Genomic DNA, 19,630 nt, shown 5'->3' with positions numbered 1-19,630 from the left:
GAATGCTCCAAGACCACTAATTTGGGAATAAGGGCCAACAGCTGAGATGATCTGGTCTAGAACTTTCTTATTTTCTCTTGTAGCTGCCCCTCCATTTTTCCTAACCGCAGACAGGTATGAACCCCAGGCCTGCAATTCCCGTAGGAGTTGAAATGCCAAGTTATGTGTCCATTTCTGTGTTCTGATGGAGTAAATTCTTCACCTTCCAAAATCTGAGATCCAGGGGGAAAAAAGCGAACAGGGCAAAGGGGATCAAGAGTACTGGGGGGAAGGTTTGCAATTTAAAATGTGGTGGGCAGAGTAGATTTCGTTGGGAGGAAAGAGTAAGCTATGAGCGTCTAAGTGGTTAACGGAAATAGATTGGTGGGCATCACTTCCAACTCTATTAATGAGTCCTGTCATGTATTTCAAGATGAGTCTGAAATATTAGCAAATGAAATTCCATCGATTATTATGAAATAATATATATCAAAACTTCCTGTTTTATGTTCATTAATGAAAGTTGTTCATCCTCACTATAACATCATAGAAACTTTGCCCTTGAAAAACGTTTGTTTTAAAAATTACAGATTCCAGGAAAGATGCTGTACCTTCTGTTGGTGTCTCAGAATTTGGAGATTAGAGCAGCTCATTAGTATAAGCTTGTTAGAGGACTGGACTGTCATCCTGAGAAAGAGATATAAAGAACCTTCACGGAGCATTCACAAGTGGAATCATAGGTTTGCTCTTCAGAATCAGATTGCTTTTTGAGAAAAAGAAAAGCCAACAAACACCCAGCTGCTTTGATTCAAAAAAAATAATGTTTGTCTCTGATGTGGAGTTCTGCAGTGCCAGCCGTTTGAAGTCTAGAGAGCTTTGACATGAGCAGAATGAAAAGCCAAGAATATCTTCACTGTTAACTTGTAGTCTTGTGTTGCAGGCACACAAAAAGTCCCTGTGGACGGTTGAACCCAGTGAGGGCATGGTTCCCCCGGAAACCGATCTTCAGCTGACACTGACGGCCAACGTGAACGACATCCTGACATTCAAAGATATGGTCGTGTTGGACATCGAAAATAGCAACACTTACCGGATTCCTGTCCAGGCTTCTGGAGTTGGCTCCACCATTGTCTCAGATAAGCCCTTTGCTCCAGAGCTCAATTTGGGAGCACATTTTAGGTAGGGAGACTTCCTGGATTGATTCTTACAGATACTAGAGATGTTGCATTAGCTGAGCATCTCCTCTACCTTGAAAAACTTTTATTTCTTTTTAAAGATTTTATTTATTTATTTGACAGAGAGAGATCACAAGTAGGCAGAGAGGCAGGCAGAGAAAGAGAGAGGGGGAAGCAGGCTCCGCACTGAACAGAGAGCCCGATGCAGGACTCCATCCCAGGACCCTGAGATTATGACCTGAGCCGAAAGCAGAGGCTTAACCCACAGAGCCGCCCAGGCACCCTGGAAAACTATTTTAAGTAAATAGAACTGGCATCTTTAGCCTCACCTCCCTTTTCCTGTCTTTATTCTCCCTCCAAATGGGTACATCATCTGCCAGAAGACATTTCCTAGGCACAGCATAATGGAGTTCTCCAAGCTGTGTCCCTCCACACTAGAGAAGAGACTTCTGGAAGTACATTTTTCTCTCAAACATATAGTGGCTTCTTTGTGACAAATTTAGAATCTCAGCCATGATGTCTCCTCTTCAATTCCAATGCACTGCTAATTCCTCTCCATGAATGTAGAAAATACAGATGCAACTCGGTGGTGACCTGAATAGAGTATAACTTGGAAGGTTAAAAATGTATTGTATATTATCAGTTATTGCAAGGCCAATAATTTTTCTGGTATTATGTCCTCTGCTTGTCTCCCCACCCAAGCACCAACAATTGAGATGGTTGCACTGGACTCCACCTGGAAAGCTAGAAACTCTCCATATTTAAATAAAAGGTGGTACAGGATAGACATCTTTGACTAGAGCAGTCTAAAGCCACCTCTGAAAATGAGGTTTAAATGCTAACAGGGGTGGATATATATGGGGGTTTATTCATGGCTCCCCCGAGGAGTCACATGGCTGCTGCTAGTGGGCTCTTGGGGGCCAGCTGAATCTGGCCTGTCTGTGGCAATACTGTGAACAGATCTCAGAGGGGTGCTCCTGCCTGGTGTAACAGGCCTTGAAACCAAGATGGACACGCTATACTTAGAAAGGATGTGCCTGACAAAAATCAGTTAGGGCCCCTCCCCAAAAGCCCATCCATACCCCTTTTCCTCTGCTCCATCTACAACACAGGACACTTGATTGAAACTACATTAACCAATAGGCATGAAGTAACAGACGAGTCAGATCGTTGAATTGCACATGTTTTCAGAGACGCATCCAATTACAGTTTTTGTGTCAACTAGGTATAAAAATACTCCTCTCCACCCATCTAGTGGCCATAAGCTAGGGCATTTTGTCATTGCATACCATGCTTCTATTTCCAAATTTCTTGTTAAGTGCACTCAAATATAATTATAGAAAACAGTACACTGCACGCCGGACTTAATTACATGTTCTCCTTAGTCTCCAAATAGTGTCAGATAGCCCCCGAGGATTTTCTGACACTTGCCTAGAAATGGAGGGTTAGCTAATAGTTGTCTATGAATGCAAAAGCAAACAGCAGCTTTTAGCTGCCAATTTCTCCTCTGAACAAACCCTGCTTTTATTCTTTTCACCATAAAATCATGATGCCAGCCGTCTCCAGGAGAAGCATCAAAAGCAAGGGTGGGTAAACCGCAGCCCACTGCCTGCTCCTGTAAATGCAGTCTTACTGGCACACAGCCGTGCCCATTCCTACACAGACACTTTCTGGGGCTCCTTTCACACTACAATGGAGAGTTGAGTTGTCGTGACAGACCACATGGCCCACAAAGTCTGAAGTATTTATTATTCATCTCTTTACAGAAACAGTTGGCCAACTTTTTGAACGTAATTGTCTGAAGAAAAACCCATATGGCGCCTCTTCTGGTTGCATATAGTGGGGCAACGCCCTTAAATTTTCAGAGCTTCTATTTCTTTACCTATAAGATGGGAGAAGATATGCTTATTATTACTGGGTTGCTGTGAGGATGAAAGATACACCTACCATGTACAAGTGACAGAGACACTGCCTACTTTATAAATAGTTTGTATTATTTATTATTTCCCTAAAGCCTGAACTTAACCATGAAGTCAAGCTACTGCAGTAAACATGCTCTGTGGACACATATTTAGGTAGAAATGGTTACACCTGACGGCTGGCAAATACTCATTATTTATCTGATGCTTCAACTTACTTATTAGATCTGATGCTATTTGTAATGAGAAACAGAGGAGATGAAGTCTCAAAGCCTGATAAAATTTTAAAAATAAAAAAGTTCTCCATTCTGAGATGAGTTTTCTCCCTGGGGAAAAAAAATTTTTAAGTAAGCTTATAAATCAGTTATTTATTTTTATTTTTATTTTTCTAGGATTTTATATATTTATTTGAGAAAGAGAGACAGAGATAGCAACAGAGAATGTAAGCAGGGAGGAGAGGGAGAAGCAGGCTCCCTGCTTAGCAGGGAGCCTGATGTGGGGCTTGATCCCAGGACCCTGGGATCATGACCTGAGCTGAAGATAGATGCTGAGATGAAGGCAGATTAATCAGCTGAGCTATCCAAGTGTCCCTAAATCAGTTTTTTAAAAAATGCTAAACAAAATAATGTTTGAGCCAAGGTCTTAGAAATCCCAGTGTCTCGCAAAGAGCCAATCAAGAGGTTCTTTATAAATATTTATGGTATAGATGAATGAACGAAGAAATGAACTCATGAATGAAATAGCAGCATTTTTAAAGGACTATTCTGAGAAAAATGACCAATCCAGCTGAGGTTGTGGTCCATCATACAGTCCCCTTGAGCTCTGGCCGGGCTTGCTGGGTATATGTGGTTTCTCTTCCAAGTGCCCTTCAAGTTGAGCACATCACAAGGTATTTTGCTCAGTCAGTGGAAATTTACTCAACAGGGGTTGAAATGTATTTCTCCTCCAGGAGGTATTTTGCCTTCCTTTCACTCCTCAGAATCATTTCTCATAAATTAGAGTGGTTTTCACACATACTGTGTCTGTGTTCTGTGCCCCTTCCCTGGTGATGGCAACTCAGGGACCAGACCCAGGTGCCGGACTCAAGGCTGTGGACTCCATTACGTTTTAATGGACATAAAAGTGTCCCATTACTGTGGTGCCTCCTCATAGCTTCATCATGTAGCCTTCCTAAATTTAAAAAAAAATAATGTCCTTTTCTTTACTCCCTTTTTAAATACTTTCAGAGTAAATCCCAAGTGTAGAAAACTGAACAGAACACCCCAAAGCTGAGTGCTCTCAACCCCTGCCTCCTCTTTTCCAGCCTGGACACCTACTATTACCGCTTCAAGTTGACCAACAAAGGACGTCGGGTCCAGCAGTTGTTCTGGATGAATGAAGATTTTCGTCCGCAGGGCAAGCTGAGCAAGAAGGGCCTGGCTAAGAAGGGTCTTGCTAAGAGCCAGCCCCAAACTCAGGGCTCCCAGGAGTCCAGGGCACCCCTGGGCCCCGTGTTTCAGCTTCATCCCGTCAGAATGGAGCTGTACCCCGACCAGACGATCGACGTGATACTCGAAGGCTATTCTGCTACTCCCAGGGTGAGAGGATAACACGTTTAGAAGCTATTTTTCTCCTAAATAAATCTTTGCTCTATTTCTTAGGAGAGTCCCTTGACATTTATCTGAAGAAAGGATGTGGTTGCTCATTTCACACAGCACGGAGTTACCATGGCAGCACCCATTGCTCTCAGGGTTCAGCTCTGCTCAGTTTTCTGTTTGTTTCTACAGCTACCATGAACCCAACCTTACACTGACATTTCAAGTAGGTTCTCCTCCCCAGGGTCAGCAGGGACCAGCCAGCAAGTCTCTGGCAGAGGGCCAGCCAGCGTTCAGCCAAAGCTAAGCCTCCTCTCAACACTTAGCAATATTAATTTCACATTTCTTCAAAAAGGATGTTTTTAGAGACACTCTCAGCCAACTCTCCTATCTAGGGATTGGGACATCCTTGGCCCCTTCCCTCTCAACCTGACACAACAGTTTCCTATTTATAACCGTCATTGTTTTGCTTGTCAATTCAAAAGCTGAGTTATCATCAGCTTTGATGTCCTGCTCATATTTATATCATCACTACCCTGCTTTAAACATTTAAGCAGTTCCAAATCATTGTCTGTTTATTCGTATTCCGTCATGGAAATTGGAAACCGTCAAAAAAATAAAAGAAACGTCCTAAATCACACCTGAGCCTCTTCTACCTCACAAATGCAGGCTCTGTGGATGCAAGATGATCATGCTTGAGCTCCTGCTGGTGTCACTAAAGTAGGAGGTGATACTGAACTTTTTCCTCACACAATAGGAAAGGGGAGAAATTGGTCTCCCAGCAGACAAGATGGGAAAGCCCGTCCCTTGCCTTAGCTCCTCTAGGGTCACAGAATTTATCTCCTTTACATTCTTTCTTCGCAGAGCGTTTTCAGGCAAAACACATCCTCAGTGCAAAAATGAAAAGGTTATTTCCCATCGTGGAGTAAATAATGTGCTCTTTCTTTCTGGTATCAGAGATTCAGCCAACTTTTACCAAGTACGTACCCCACGACAAACACCATGCAAGGCACTGAGGCTGCATGATGGCTAGAATGCAGCCCCTCATCTCAAGACACTGGCAGTCTATTGCAGGAGCACATCTACAATGTTGTTCTCGAGAGCTGATCATATTTTTAAAGGCATTAAATCTGAGCAGCTGGGATTCTAAATTCAGTTTAAGATTTACTAAAAGCTTCCCAGAATGTTCTTCCCTGTTGTAGTACATAATTGAGAAGAGACTTAAATTCATTAACATCCAAAACCTGAATATTCCTCAGTATAAACTATTCGTGATATCACTTCACTCCAAGCCCTTTGTACTTTATAAAAATCTGGGCCTCTTGGGTCCAAAGAAATGTTGGTTTCTATAGCATGATTTTTAAATACTTAAGAATGAAAGGCAACATTTTTCTAGCCGTAGCTCCTGACTAGCTTGATAAGAAATCTTGTATCTACCATTGAACTTTAAGCCCAGGACGGATTTTACCTGCCTCGTCTGCCACTGTTCTGTATGTCCAGTCCCTAACCGTCCTGATACATAATACATGTTAAACTGAATGTAAATCAATTGTGTCCTCAGGAGCAGTCAGAAACCAACACGGGATCCTCCCAGGATGTAATGGGCCAATCAGACTTTAATAATAGTGTGACAGAGAGCAATCCCTGAAATGCACCGCTCAGAAAAATGTGCTTTTTCCCTGGGGTTTCCAGGCAGGTAGTTGAGAATTAGCTTGCTGATTGTTGAGAAATAAGTTTTCAGAGCAGTGGATATTCCAAAAGTGCTGGTGTATCTCCTCTACAGAAAGTCAAAGAAAAGCTGGTGTGCCATGCCATGATCGGGGCACAGAAGGGGAAGAGCTTGGTGATGACTGTGAATATCCTCTGTGAGTTTATAGCGCCGCTTATCCAGCTGTCCACGAAACAGCTCATATACCGACTGGAGAAGGTCAGTGCGGCTTGCTGCCTAGGGTGGGCCGGGGAGGGGTCAGCATGTTCACATTTTCATTTTGGAAGCTAAATTAATGGGAAGACTGTTGACACCCACACCCAGCCAGTGTTTTTTAAGCTTCAGAGGCCAATACACATTGAATTAAAACTTCTGAATCTAAACCTACATTCCTCTGAAATGTAAATTGCTATGGAAATTCTACTTCCATCATTCCTGATTTAGAAGACCGAAGTAAGTGAAGGGGTATTCCAGCACACTGAAAATGCATTTTAGTTGATCTTTTTACTCTAACTAGATTAAATAAACATCACAGTATAGAAAGGGTTGGAGTAGAATTATTGATAATTATAATACGGAAGAATAGGTGCCACTAGCAACCTCTTTGACCTCAGCCATAGTAACTTCTTACTAGACACGTCGCTGGAGGTGAGGGAAACAAAAGAAAACATAAACTGTTGGGACTTCATCAAGATATAAAGCTTCTGCACAGCAAAGGAAGCAATCACAAAACTAAAAGGCAGCCTGTAGAATGGGCTGTATTTGCAAATGACATATCTGATAAAGGGTTAGTATCCAAAATCTGTAAAGAACTTATCAAACTCAACACCCAAAGAACAAATAATCCAGTTAAGACATGGGCAGAAGACATGAATAGACACTTCTGCAAAAAACCACATCCAGATGGCTAACAGACAAAACAAAATACATCCAACATCCTCAGCACCAGGGAAATACAGATCAAAACCACAATGAAATGCCACCTCACACCAGTCAGAACAGCTCAAACTAACGCAAGAAACAACAGGTGTTGGTGAGGGTGAGGAGAAAGAGGAACCCTCTTACACTGTTGGTAAGAATGCAAGCTGGTGCAGCCACTCTGGAAAACAGAATGGAGGTTCCTCAAAAATAACACTAGAGCTACCCTATGATCCAGCAATTGCACTACTGGGTATTTAGCCAAAGGATACAAAAATGCAGATTTGAAAAGGTACACACACTCCAGTGTTTGTAGCAGCACAATCAACAGTAGCCGAGCTATGGAGAGAGTCCAAATATCCATCAAATGTTGAATGGTTAAAGATGTGATAGATACGATGGAATATTACTCAGCCATCAAAAAGAATGAAATCTTGCCGTTCATGAAGACACGGATGGAGCTAGAGTGTATTATGCTAAGTGAAATAAGTCAGTCAGAGGAAGACAGATACCATGTGATTTCATATGTGGAATCTAAGGAACAAAACAGATGAACATATCTGAGGGGGAAAAGAAGAAGAGGTGGAAACAAACCGTAAGAGACTGTTAATGACAGGGAACAAACTAAGGGTTGCTGGAGGGAGGTGGGTAAGGGATGGGCTGGATGGGCGATGGGCATTAAGGAGGGCACTTCTGAGGAGCACTGGGTGTTGTACGTAAGTGAGGAATCACTGAATTCTACTCCAGAAGTCAATATTGCACTGTATGTTAAATAACTAGAATTTAAATAAAAATTTGAAAAAAGAAAGAATAGCCACCACTTAGCTGAATGGTATCCACTGGCATCAAGCTGTGCTTCTCACATGCACTTTCCCAGCTGTTTCCTCACGACAATCTGTGCTTTAGCTTCTGTTGTCGTTCCCATCGCACGTGTGAGGAAATGGAGATGCAAGTTAAGCTGTTATGCAGATCACCTAACACCGCCCGAGAATTATCAACTTAAACAGATTCACACTCTTTAATTTATATGGCTATAAATGCCCATGACTTTATATGGCCATTAGGGACATGCAATGAATGGAGGAGGCAGAGGATGGGGAAAGCTAGGAATGGTCACTGCTCGGTGCAGGGGGTCAGGATGGCGAGGAGGTGGGCGACACATCACAGCAGATTGTCACCTATTCCTAGGCAGACTTCCATCCTAGAATTATGTAAAATCCAAACCAGAGATGTAGAGAATATCTCTTCCAAGTTGAGGACTGTATTGGTGCTGGAAATCTGGTGAACCAGCCTGACATAGTCAAAGCTAAGAGACTGGTTGAGGTTACAGACTAAACAAATTATTAAAATTATTTGTTTAAGATTCAATTTTAAACAGTGCCATGGAAAAGAGATAAAAGGCTCTGTGAGAACATGTCTTGGAGACATGGCCATATTTGTACATGTGGTCACAGAGGGCTTCCTTCAGCAAGGGCCTCACGCTGAGACTTGAAGGAGAAATAGAAGTTAGTCTGGTGACGAGGGCAGGGCAGAGAATCACAAGCAGAGGGAACAGCACATACAAAGGGCCTGAGTTAGGAAAGAGGTTGGGAGTATACAGAACTGAAAGATCACCTTAGAGAATGTGCCCAGAATGACAGGAGGTCCATCTAGAGAAAAGGGGCAGAGGCCAGATGAGTTTGGCATGACTGGGAGGCATGTTCTCGACTTTGGGTTTTGTTCTGGGTGGCCATTGGAGAGCTATAGGCAGGGAGAGGAGTGACATGGTCAGATTTATTCATTGGAACAGTCGTACTGGCTGCCTAATGGAATATTTATCAAGGCCTACCACATACCAGGCTCTGTGTTGAGACTAGGGATAGAACAGTGAGAATAGTCCCTCCCAGATGAACCTCACAGCCAACTGGGAAAACTAAGTATTAATTAAGCTATTGTTCCATAGTGTGGAACATATGTAATCAAAGCTAGGTCCTGACATGGTGTCCTACAGATGGACTAAGTTTGGCAGTGCCTAAATGATTATGGGGCAATCCACCGGGAATCCTTTTGTTACCTGGAGACTCGCAGGAGAATGTTCAAGACCATTGTTTCTGGTAGTGGATTCCATTATATTTTGTTCATGTTAAACATCTCTTGAGCATCCACCGTAGATAAAGTGCTCTGCTAGGAGACGAATAAGGGAGCTTATAATCAAGGAGGGGAGGGCAGATGTACAAGTTCACTTCAAGCCAACAGATAATTCTTGGGCACTTACATCGTATGGCAGCAAAGACACAGCAAAACCCTGGCTTAATAGGCTAGTGGGGAAAGTAGACTTTGAAGAAGTAGAATAGGGGTTTCAGCTACAGGATGATCAACTGTGACAAGCTCTATGAGATATGTAAAAATTAATACTACACGAGTTCCTGCTTAGTTATTATGTTTTCATTGCTCTATCTTAAAATTTTCCTTTTAAAGTAATATTTATTGGAGATAAATATTTATTGGCAGAGATATTTATTGGAGAGATATTTATTGGCAACAGCTGCACCAAATTCAGTGGCATTGCATTTCCTCTAAATTTGGTTATTCAGAGAAAATTCAGTGAATATTTATTGAATATTTTATGCAAGACATTACAGTGTATGTTAAATATGCAGCCTGGTTTCTTATTAGATTTTTTTTTGTGAGCCTATAAACACTCATAAAAATGTGTGCATAGTGTTCCTTTCCATCTTTTTATATCCTTAAGCCTTGGGTTTTTTTTTTAATTCTTGTTTAAATCTCTGTTATCACTAGAATAAAAGAGCAAATATTTTGAATATGGTAGCGACTTATTGAATTAAGAAACAAATTATCATAACTCTGTGTTCGTTTGTTTTTGCCCTTCTCTTCTTCCCCCCAAATATCATAATTGTGAACTCTGTCCAACTACTGTGTTTTTCATTATTTCCCACTCACATGTAAGCCATATCAGGGACAATGAAGAAATGCAGCTTTATTACCCAGCGTACACAAGAGGCCTGTTGGTGTTGGCGTTCCGAGTTAATTATGTAACACCCAATTATCTGTCCTGTCTCTTTGGGGGCTCAAGGCAGTGGGCCTGATTTAGGACGTTAGACTCTAACAATACCAGCCCTGCCTATGGGGAGAATTCTTCTGTAACCATTTCCTCAGATTTGATCTACTTTATAACTGTGGTTACCATTCATAACCACACAGACGAAGCCACATCTCTGTGGAATTGAAAAGGTCAACTGAAAGTAGCAGCCAGTTTGCTTCATGAAGTCCAGCAGCCAATCCTGTCTCCTGATATGTGGGGAGACAAACAACCCAGAGAGAAGGGGTCATTTTAAAATAGAATGGCTCTGTGTGCATCGACTCCTTCTCATCGCTAACCTCTAAATGGCCTCTTGCCAAAACCAACCAAGTATGGCTTCTTCGCGTCACGGCTTCCTGAGGTGACAGAGCTGTCTGAAGGAAGGTCACTGGGTGGTTAGCCTTTGTATGGCCCCAAGGTGCTGCTTCATCCCTTCCCCAAACTGTATTATATCATCTGCAAATACAAGGTGAAGTCAGTACCTATATTAGAGGGAGGGAAACAACGGCTGGCATCTCGTGCCAGGTGCCAGACTGAGCCCCTGAAAGAACTCTGGGCGTCCACAGGGGACCAGTGGAGTACAACTAAGGCAGAGGAGGCTTAAGCCAGCTGTTAAGGACTGAATGTTTGTGTCCCCCCCCGAGTCCCCGACCCCAGATTCATAGACTGAACTCCTAATCCCTAGTGTGATGATGCTGGAGGTGGGGGCCTTTGGGAGGTCCTGAAGTCGTGAAGACAGAGCCCTCAGGAATAGGATGAGTGCCCTGAAATTCGAGACAAGAGAGATGATCTCCCTCTCAGCCATGTGAGAAGACAGCCGTCTAAAGCCAGACACCAGATCTGCTGGCACCTTGATCTTGGACTTTCTAGCCTCCAGGACTCTGAGACATAAATGTCTGTTGCTTAAAGCACCCTGTCTATGACATTCATTATAGCAGCCCAAACTGACAGAGACATAACCGGCTCTGGTTCCCCGAGCCCCTCCAAGCTAGAATCAGGGGACAGGGACCACAGCAGAAGGAAGACTGTGTCAAACAAAGAAGCAGGGACCGAGTCTGACCAAAATATAGAATCAGAAGGATTTAACTGAAATTGGAACAAGGAGAAAAAGCAAATCAAAACAATGAGGCCTTGTGAAAACAGGCTAGAGTTGTGGGCATGATTGGTGGGAGGCTCTCTTTGGCAGCCGGAGACTGAGCTTGTGGCTGCCTCCTGCTGATATTAAAGGATACCCTTTCCACGGCACACGAGAAATAGCACGAGCTTCCACATCAGAGTGAGAAAAATGTTCAGCTAAAGATCCATTTCTGATGCTTTCTCCCGTTGAAAAACTAAATCTGATGTGTCGAAGAAAGTGAAAAGAAGCTTCTAAATCAACTATCCCAGTCTTACCAGGAAAAATGTGCAGGAAATGGTTGTGAGCATTTGTCACCGTAACAATATATTGCAAACATATACATTTTTGCAAATTGGATATTTTAAGCATAGAAGAAATATTGTATAAGGAAAATGTTCTGTTCATTATAATGAGGCAGGGTTCTTCTACAAGAGATCACTGATTTATTAAATTTTGTTTTATGATACTAGAAAACTATAGTAACAGTACTATCCAGAGGCATGGCTTGTATAGGTGTGTTTACCCTGGCAACAAGAGAGTAAGAAATCTAATCCGTGTTTTCTGGCTTACGTAAGTTCATTTATCAGTAGTCCGCTATAAATTCCAAATGATTTATTTAAATCCATTCAAGAGAAAAAGGCAGAGAGCAAAGATGGGGAGGGAATGCTAATTCTACTGTTAACAATGAACATGAGACTTTGATTGCTAAAGGCTTACTATTTTTACCGTAACTCGCTTTCCTCTTTTTCCTCTTTTGCAGAAACCTAACACTGTCCTGGAACCTGATTACCAGCCCTTGGTTATGAAGAACATTTCCACCCTGCCCGTGAATGTGTTACTTTCAACAAGTGGACCCTTCTTTATCTGCGAGACTGATAAATCTCCCCTGCCATTAATTCCTGAAGTAAGTTGACAGAAGGCTGTCCTAACGAGCTCCTGGGAGAGTTGTGTGTGACAAAGGAAGAGAACCAATGTCAGTATACTACCTAATTTCCGTCTAGACAAATAGAAAGAATTCAAGAAACAAAGAGGGAAGAACATAGAAACTTTGAAATGTCATAAACTCCAATGTCAACCAACTGTTATTAACAGTGTAAGAACTTTGGCTCATTATGATGACCCTTCATTCCTGCCTACTGGAATCTTCAGAAAACAGTGACTTCCCACTGATGACAATAGAGATCTTTCAATTCTACTTTCTTAAATCGGACCAAAGCTCCCTCCTCTAGCCAACAGGGAAGTAGCTAAAACAAGTCTCTAGACCAGAGAGAGCCATCTCCAGATACTAAGAAATCCAAACCGGACTGAAGGAGAAGGCTGTGAGCTTACTGAGCCCCCGGTCTGAGGCAGGACGCAGTATTCTCTAAATATCCCTACAGGATCACCGCCATGGTTCTTTGCTGGGCATGAGGACACCAGTGGAAATGGCCAGGCCATGGGGCAGGTGGCACGGAAGAGCTGTAGGGAAGGAGTGAAGGAGAAACCAGATCCACACACCACCGTGCTCAGCTTCCCAGGCTAGGGAGACAGCTCATGAAGGAGTGACATAAAGGAGGAAGGGAGGGCAGGCAGTGACAGTGCGATCTCAGAAGAGGGAACCTATGACGGAAGATTTGCTGTGAGACTCACTCGGGGAGATGATCCTGGGGGGAGCAGGGGGACAGAACTGCTTAGGGAGAGGGTTGCCTATGGTACCCAGCTGGTGGCTGTAAACTCCCCTCCCCACCCCCAATTCTTTACTGGGTTACCTTCAAGCCTGAGCTGGGGAAAAAAACAGCTAAGATCTTTGAATAGAGGAATAAAAGACAGAAGAGGCAGAAGAAACACCTACTGCCAGGGAACCTACATAAGGAAGAAGACCAAAAGTATAAATGTTGTTCTCTACAGTCTCAAAAAAATGATAGATGGTATGACCTATCTTTAAAAAAAAAACAAAAAACAAAAAAAACTTAAAGATGAGATACAAGTGTTCTAAGTGGAGACAAAGACTAAACTCAGAGCAAAGAGGAACAAGTGGGATGACAAAATGAAAATTCAGACATGACCAGCTTTCTCAGTCTGGGTGGTAGATCAGACCCACTCTCTTGTCCCTCCTGAAACGTTAAGATAAAAGTAGAAATGTTCAGAAGGAAAGAAGCCCAGAACAATAAAATCAAGTGGGAAGAGGATGGAAATAACCAAATAGTGAGAGATTTGAACAAATTCTAGAAGAGAGAATGAGGATGGAATGGGTTGACAAAAAGCCACAAAAACCTGCATTCTAGAAAATTCTCCAGTGAAATGGCAAAGATGTTGGAGTCATTCAGCCTAAATAGCCTGAGCTCAGAGGTAACAAGTGTGAAGCGAGCACTAGAAATAGAGGAATTCCACGTGCACTAGACAGCTGTCCCTCCTGACCCCACACAAAAAATATGGGCAGCTGGCTCTTATCCTAAGACCTAAAGATAAGTGCTCTTCCCCAGAGAAATTGATAAAAATGTCAGGGGAAATTTGATGTTTCTAGTGTGAGTTTCACCCCTTCAGCATTATGCCTGGCGTCTGGGCTATGTCCACAACTTGATCATCCCGTCTCTGCCCAAGGAAACTGTTCTATGGACCGGCCCTATAATACGAATTGAGACATGGCAGCCTCTGGATTGTTGGGATGCCAGATTGGGTCAGGAACTACCACTTCTTGTAGTAACTCTTAAAGCGCAGTGTGGCCTTTCATATTATTTGCATGTATAACTTTAATAAAAGCATATGTACAGTTTAAAAAAATGAAGAGCCCCTACAAATCAATAGGAAACATACCAACAGCCCATTAGAAAAATAGACAAGGGAAATGAACAGAGTTCAGAGAAAGAAAAATAAAGCAGTTCTTAAACATGAAAATGTGCTCAACTTTAATTACATTAGAAGAAATGAAATTCAACTTATGATGAAACACATTTTTTTTCCTATCAGATTAGCAAAGAGCAAAAATTGGATAGTTTTCTGTATTGGGAAGGCATGTGGAAACAGTGTTGGGGAAGGTATACATCAGAAGGTAATATGGCTACGGCTGTTAAAATTTAAATTTTAAATTTTAATTTAAAATTTTAAATGCCCATACCCTTTGACCTACTTCTTCTATTGCTAAGAATTTACCCTTCAGCTGAATTTACCCTTCAGCAAGGATATTCATTGCGGCATTGAATATAAGAGCAAAATATTGGGAGCCAATATCTATCAGTAGGAGATTGGTTAAGTCAATGTTGGCAGAATTTTATGATAGAATAAAATGCTGCTAAAAGGCAACTCCATATGCTCTGATGGGTGATCTCCCAATGGAAAAAGCAAGTTGCGGAACAGGAGTGCACAGTATGCTCTCATGTGTATAAAAAATTTAAAAATACATACATGAACATGATTTTCTATTCGTAGAATGTCTCCAACAAGGATAAGCAAGACACTTGTGACCTTGGTTACTACAGGGGAGGGGAACTAGTTGGCTTGAATAAGAGGTTTCGATTTTTTAAATTAAGTCCATACCTTGTCCTGGGACAGAATGTTATGAAATATTCAACAGGGAGACATATCTTAGTGAAGTTCCTGGTCTTACTGATACCCAAAGAGTTCTATGGTCTCTAAGCAGAAAAGAAGGGGCCCGTCAAGGGAGGAGTTTAGACTCAGCACAGACTTCTCCACGATAATACTTAGTGCCAGATGACAAGGAAGCAATACTACAGAGTTTTCCGAGAAAGAGCAACCCAGCTACTGTCCTTTGGGTGTAAAGACAACAGACAGACACTCTCAGAATGCGAGAATCAGTGAACACAGCATTCAGACAACTGGGGCCAATGAAATACAACCATGCAGGAAAAGAACCGAATAAAGCACTCGGCAATGGGAAACCCTCTAAGGGAAAGACTGGTGGGAAGCACTGAGCCCATTCAGCTGTAGAACTGAGTCTACACGACTTTGCTGGTTATGACTTGGGAACAGGATGTTTGAAAGCTCTACATTTAAAAAGGAACACTACAGCCAATAAAAACTGGGAGATGCAGGGAGCATAAGTGTGTTGATATTTCCTTCCTTTTTACAGGTGGCATCAGTAAGCTATTATCTAAATTTGAAACTGCTTAATACTTAGCTATCTTCTTGATCATAAAGGGATAGTAGTAGTACTCGGCATTCATATACCATACTTGCACTGTGTGCTAGGCACTGCTCTGAACACATTACATACATATTAACTCATTTTAGCCTCTTAAAAAAAAAAAGTAGGGACTGTTATTACCCCTATTTCACAGATAGAGAAGCTGAGGTCTAGGAAGGCTAGGCAGTTTTCCTCAAATTCACAGACCTGGTAACTGGCAGAAGCCAGATTTGGACCCAAGCAGTCTGGCTCCAGAGTCAGAATATTTTTTTCAGGTGGTTTTGGTTTTGGTTTTGTTTTTAGGAAAAACCCAAATATTTAAAAAAGTAAATTAGTCTAATTTCATTTTTTGTGAAAATCATATTTACCCATCCGTTCTGTCTGGACTCATGTTTAAAAAACGCTAACTCTGAGAAATAATACGTGGTGACATTGTAGATGAGTTTCTCCTTTCTCCTCTTTGTGCTTTTACACGTCATGCAGCCTTCTGCAGCTGTGTGTCGTTTTGTAGGGGAGAAAGCCTTTAAGTCGATCTTCGAAGATACTGAAATGGCAGGCATCGCAGTCACTAGTGCTGGACATGGTGGCAGCCTCAGGAATGTGCTGTCGGTGTGCCCTGGCCACCCACCGAGGTGGCCGGCCGTGCTCGCGGATGGGATGAGCTGACTGAAGGGTCCCTGCCCTCCCTCTGGTTCTTGAGTCCGGTGATTGGCTTTAGCCACCGAAGCCATCTAATCCGGTCACACTGAGGTGCACAGGGAAAGACCTGAACCCTCGAACTCCGAACTCCGCAGCGAGGCAAGAGCTCTGTAAAACACAGTCCTGCCTCCAACTGCCTCGGGGCACTTTCTGCAAAACCAGGAGGTGCCTTCCTGCGGATTAACTGTGGGAACTGAGCAACTCCTGGGAAAGCCAACTGGTAGGTAGCCAGGCTTTGTATCCTAAGGTGTTCCAGTGGCCTTGGTGGCAAGGAACACATGGGGATTTGCATTAGAGAGAGAAAAGGATAAACACAGTCCACTAAACAAACTCTGCCAAGCTCCCGAGTGTCATTTTAGGTTGAATGGAAAACAGCAGAAAGTAGCTAACGCTGTGCTTAAGAGTTAGAATTGCAGACAGGAGTAAAGAAATTAAATTGCCTCACCCATCCCTTTCTGGGTCACGCGCTCCAGAGCCCCTCCCCCAGGGCTGTAGAAGGCTTTTTAAACATTTCTTAAGCAGCGGATTTTTCCCACTTGTCTAGGAAGAGCATTTTAAAATCTAATTCATTTTCAGTTAAGAGTATTTTATAATAGTTATTCATTGCAGACTTTCCCTTTTGCAACTCCTCAGTCCTTGTCACTCCACAACTATTACCAAAATCCCTTCCTTCAAATGATTCCTATCCAGATTCTCCTTCCTTTTGTTTCCAACTAATAAAATATGTGTGTGTGCATTTATGCATATTAAATACCTATAGTTATCGATATAGTATAGATATCTATATAGATTTGGATATATTAGCTATTTAATTATGCATAGGTGTGAATATATAATTAGGGATCAAAGAAGTGTGGATATATATGCATTTCATACTAATCTGTGTGTACAAATGTGTGCATCTGTGTTTGTGTAGGAGTATGAATACATATAGATCACTTTGGTTGTCCTGTTTCATGGAGCTTGTTGGAAAAGCACAGTACAAAAGTTAGTAATTCCTCCATTATCTTGCTTGTAGCCCATTAAACTGGAGATTGATGGAGAAAAAAAGTTGCTGGTCAAATTCGACCCTTCCTACAGAAACGATTTGAACAACTGGGTGGCAGAAGAGATTCTAGCGATCAAATACATAGAACACCCCCAAGTAGACAGCCTGAACCTGCGGGGAGAAGTGAACTACCCCAACCTCAGCTTTGAGACCACGGAGCTGGATTTCGGCTGTATCCTGAACGACACCGAGGTCATTCGATACGTGACAATCACCAACTGCAGCCCCTTGCTGGTGAAGTTCCGCTGGTTCTTCCTGGTGGACGACGAGGAAAATCAGATCAGGTACCACGTGCCCGGCAGTCCCTCACAGCCCTTCTCTGCTTGTCATTGTCCTCTCTTGCAGGCTTTGCACTGGGTTTCCTGAATTCCACGTTCTGGTCTTTCGAGTTTCAGTTTCTACAGCTAATTATTAACAGAAAGAACAAAGGACCTCAACATGGCTCATCCTAGATTTTCCAACAGGAAGATCAGATAAAACATCTTTGAAAACACCAATTACCCCCAGATTAGCAGCACAATATCCATAAGCCTGCTTTAATTTTGAATCAAGTGGTTGGATCATTAGAAATTTGCTGCTAAAAAAATGAAGTCTTTATAGCATTCTCTTAAGCATTTCAAACCCAAAGAATGAATCGAGGATTACGACACAGGGAATATGTGCTGCACTGAGCTCCACGCTCTGCATATTTCGGTGGGTTTCAGTCTGCCCCATATATACGCACATGTGTCCATGCAGACATATATATCTGCACAAAGCAGTGGGAGGTGGCGAGTGCCAAAAGAGGAAAGCCGTCTTCACAATATTTGGATTTCCAAGTGTCTCTCTGTTCAATTAAAAGCTAAATCTAAACTTAATTTGGAAAACACTCCTTCAAAGAATATAAACAGCCTGTTTCAGGCCTCAGGAACATTTTCTTGGGAGTCCAAAGCCTCCTTCTTGGATGTTCAGCCGGCTCTGTGTCCGGCACCTGAACGTCCGGTAGCCGCGCTGAGTAGGGAAGGCTCATGTTGTTTCCTCAGCTTGTCGGTACTTCTCGTACGCAGCCCTCATCTTGTCGATGACAGCCAGCTTTCCCCTTCCCTTGCTTGTTACCACGGTAACCACTGCTTGCTCTGGATGTCTCCGAAGACATCTAATAACACTGAAGCCGGGCCAGGGCCTGAACGACGGGGCCTGCTCATTAGGTGCCAAGGACTGTTTAGGTTTGGGATGAAATCAGCCAACCTGACCTAATGAGCTTTGAATACCAGATTCTTTGAAGTTATTTTTGATGTAACATAGCGACATGAATTTATTCTATCTGGGAGAAAGGGACATGCTTTGTTTCTTTTCCATTTTTGAGAGGCCATTTCCATAATTAAAATAATGGCGTTTTGAAAATGTGCTTGACCAATCCTGGAGATGATGCACTTAATTTTTCATTGGTTTGAGTATCTTTTTAACCATTTACCCCCCTGTCTTCAGGATCTTCCTATATCTCAATATCGAACTTCTGCTTATAATTCATTTGTTCACTCATTCACTCATTCACTCAGGAAACATTTGATAAGTGACTCTTACGCATTAGACAGTGTGTGAGGTGTCAGGGATATAAAAGTAAGACATTATCCCAGGCCTGAGGCTCTTGGGGAAGTGGAGGGAACACGTGATCACACCAGGCTCTGAGGAAGGACAGAGCGGGGATGACAGCCCAGAGGGATCCAGGAAGGCTGTCCTGAGAAGCACATTTCAGTGTCTCCGGCAGAGCCACAAGGAAACACTCTGCCTCACAGGAATAGCATGTTTATGTTCACTGGGATTCATGGATTCCATTCTGTCACAAGTGACAGGAAACCTGATCCCAAACAAAAACAAAAAGGAAAGGACATTCACTGGCTCCTACAATTCAAAAGTCCAGATCCACTCTGGTTTCCGGCCCAGCTGAAAGCGAGGCTCAAACAGTGTCACCAGACCCAGGCGCCCCATCCCTCAGCTCTGCTCTCTCGTGTGTTAGCCAAGTTCTCAGGCCAGCTTTTCTCCCCTGGTCTGCACATGGCTGCTGACGCTCCTGGGGCTGCATTCTTGCAGATCTGAGCTCCCAGAAAGGAACATTAGGCCTTGTACCAGAACTCTCCGGAGATTCACTCTGATCGGACCAACTCAGTCCCGTTTCCTGTCCTCTCCCCAAGTCAGTGGCTCCACCGAGGTGAAGCACTGATCAGCGTGGGCCTGGGCCACCTGCCCCACTCCAAGGGCTGCCATGGTGACCTCAGAACCCCATGGACTGAATGGGGTAGGAGTGGGGCAGATCT

At 42.9% G+C, this 19,630-nt stretch overlaps 1 protein-coding gene across 2 annotated transcripts in view; it reads left to right on the top strand.

Annotated features, from left to right (window-relative positions):
• Positions 1 to 19,630, top strand: part of HYDIN (HYDIN axonemal central pair apparatus protein) — a gene marked incomplete at both ends in the record, with an annotated part of 302,437 nt that overhangs the window by 135,273 nt on the left and 147,534 nt on the right. For both annotated transcript variants that reach the window (XM_080829076.1, XM_080829075.1), the window contains 5 exons: positions 920 to 1,158; positions 4,377 to 4,650; positions 6,431 to 6,574; positions 12,230 to 12,373; positions 17,307 to 17,620. In XM_080829076.1, coding sequence (XP_080685202.1) covers positions 920 to 1,158; positions 4,377 to 4,650; positions 6,431 to 6,574; positions 12,230 to 12,373; positions 17,307 to 17,620 — 1,115 coding nt within the window. The remainder of the gene's footprint in view (positions 1 to 919; positions 1,159 to 4,376; positions 4,651 to 6,430; positions 6,575 to 12,229; positions 12,374 to 17,306; positions 17,621 to 19,630) is intronic.

Source organism: Martes martes (genome assembly GCF_963455335.1).
Source record: "Martes martes genome assembly, chromosome: 17".
Classification (NCBI taxonomy): Eukaryota; Metazoa; Chordata; class Mammalia; order Carnivora; family Mustelidae; genus Martes; species Martes martes.
This window is presented reverse-complemented; position numbering and strand designations above follow the sequence as displayed.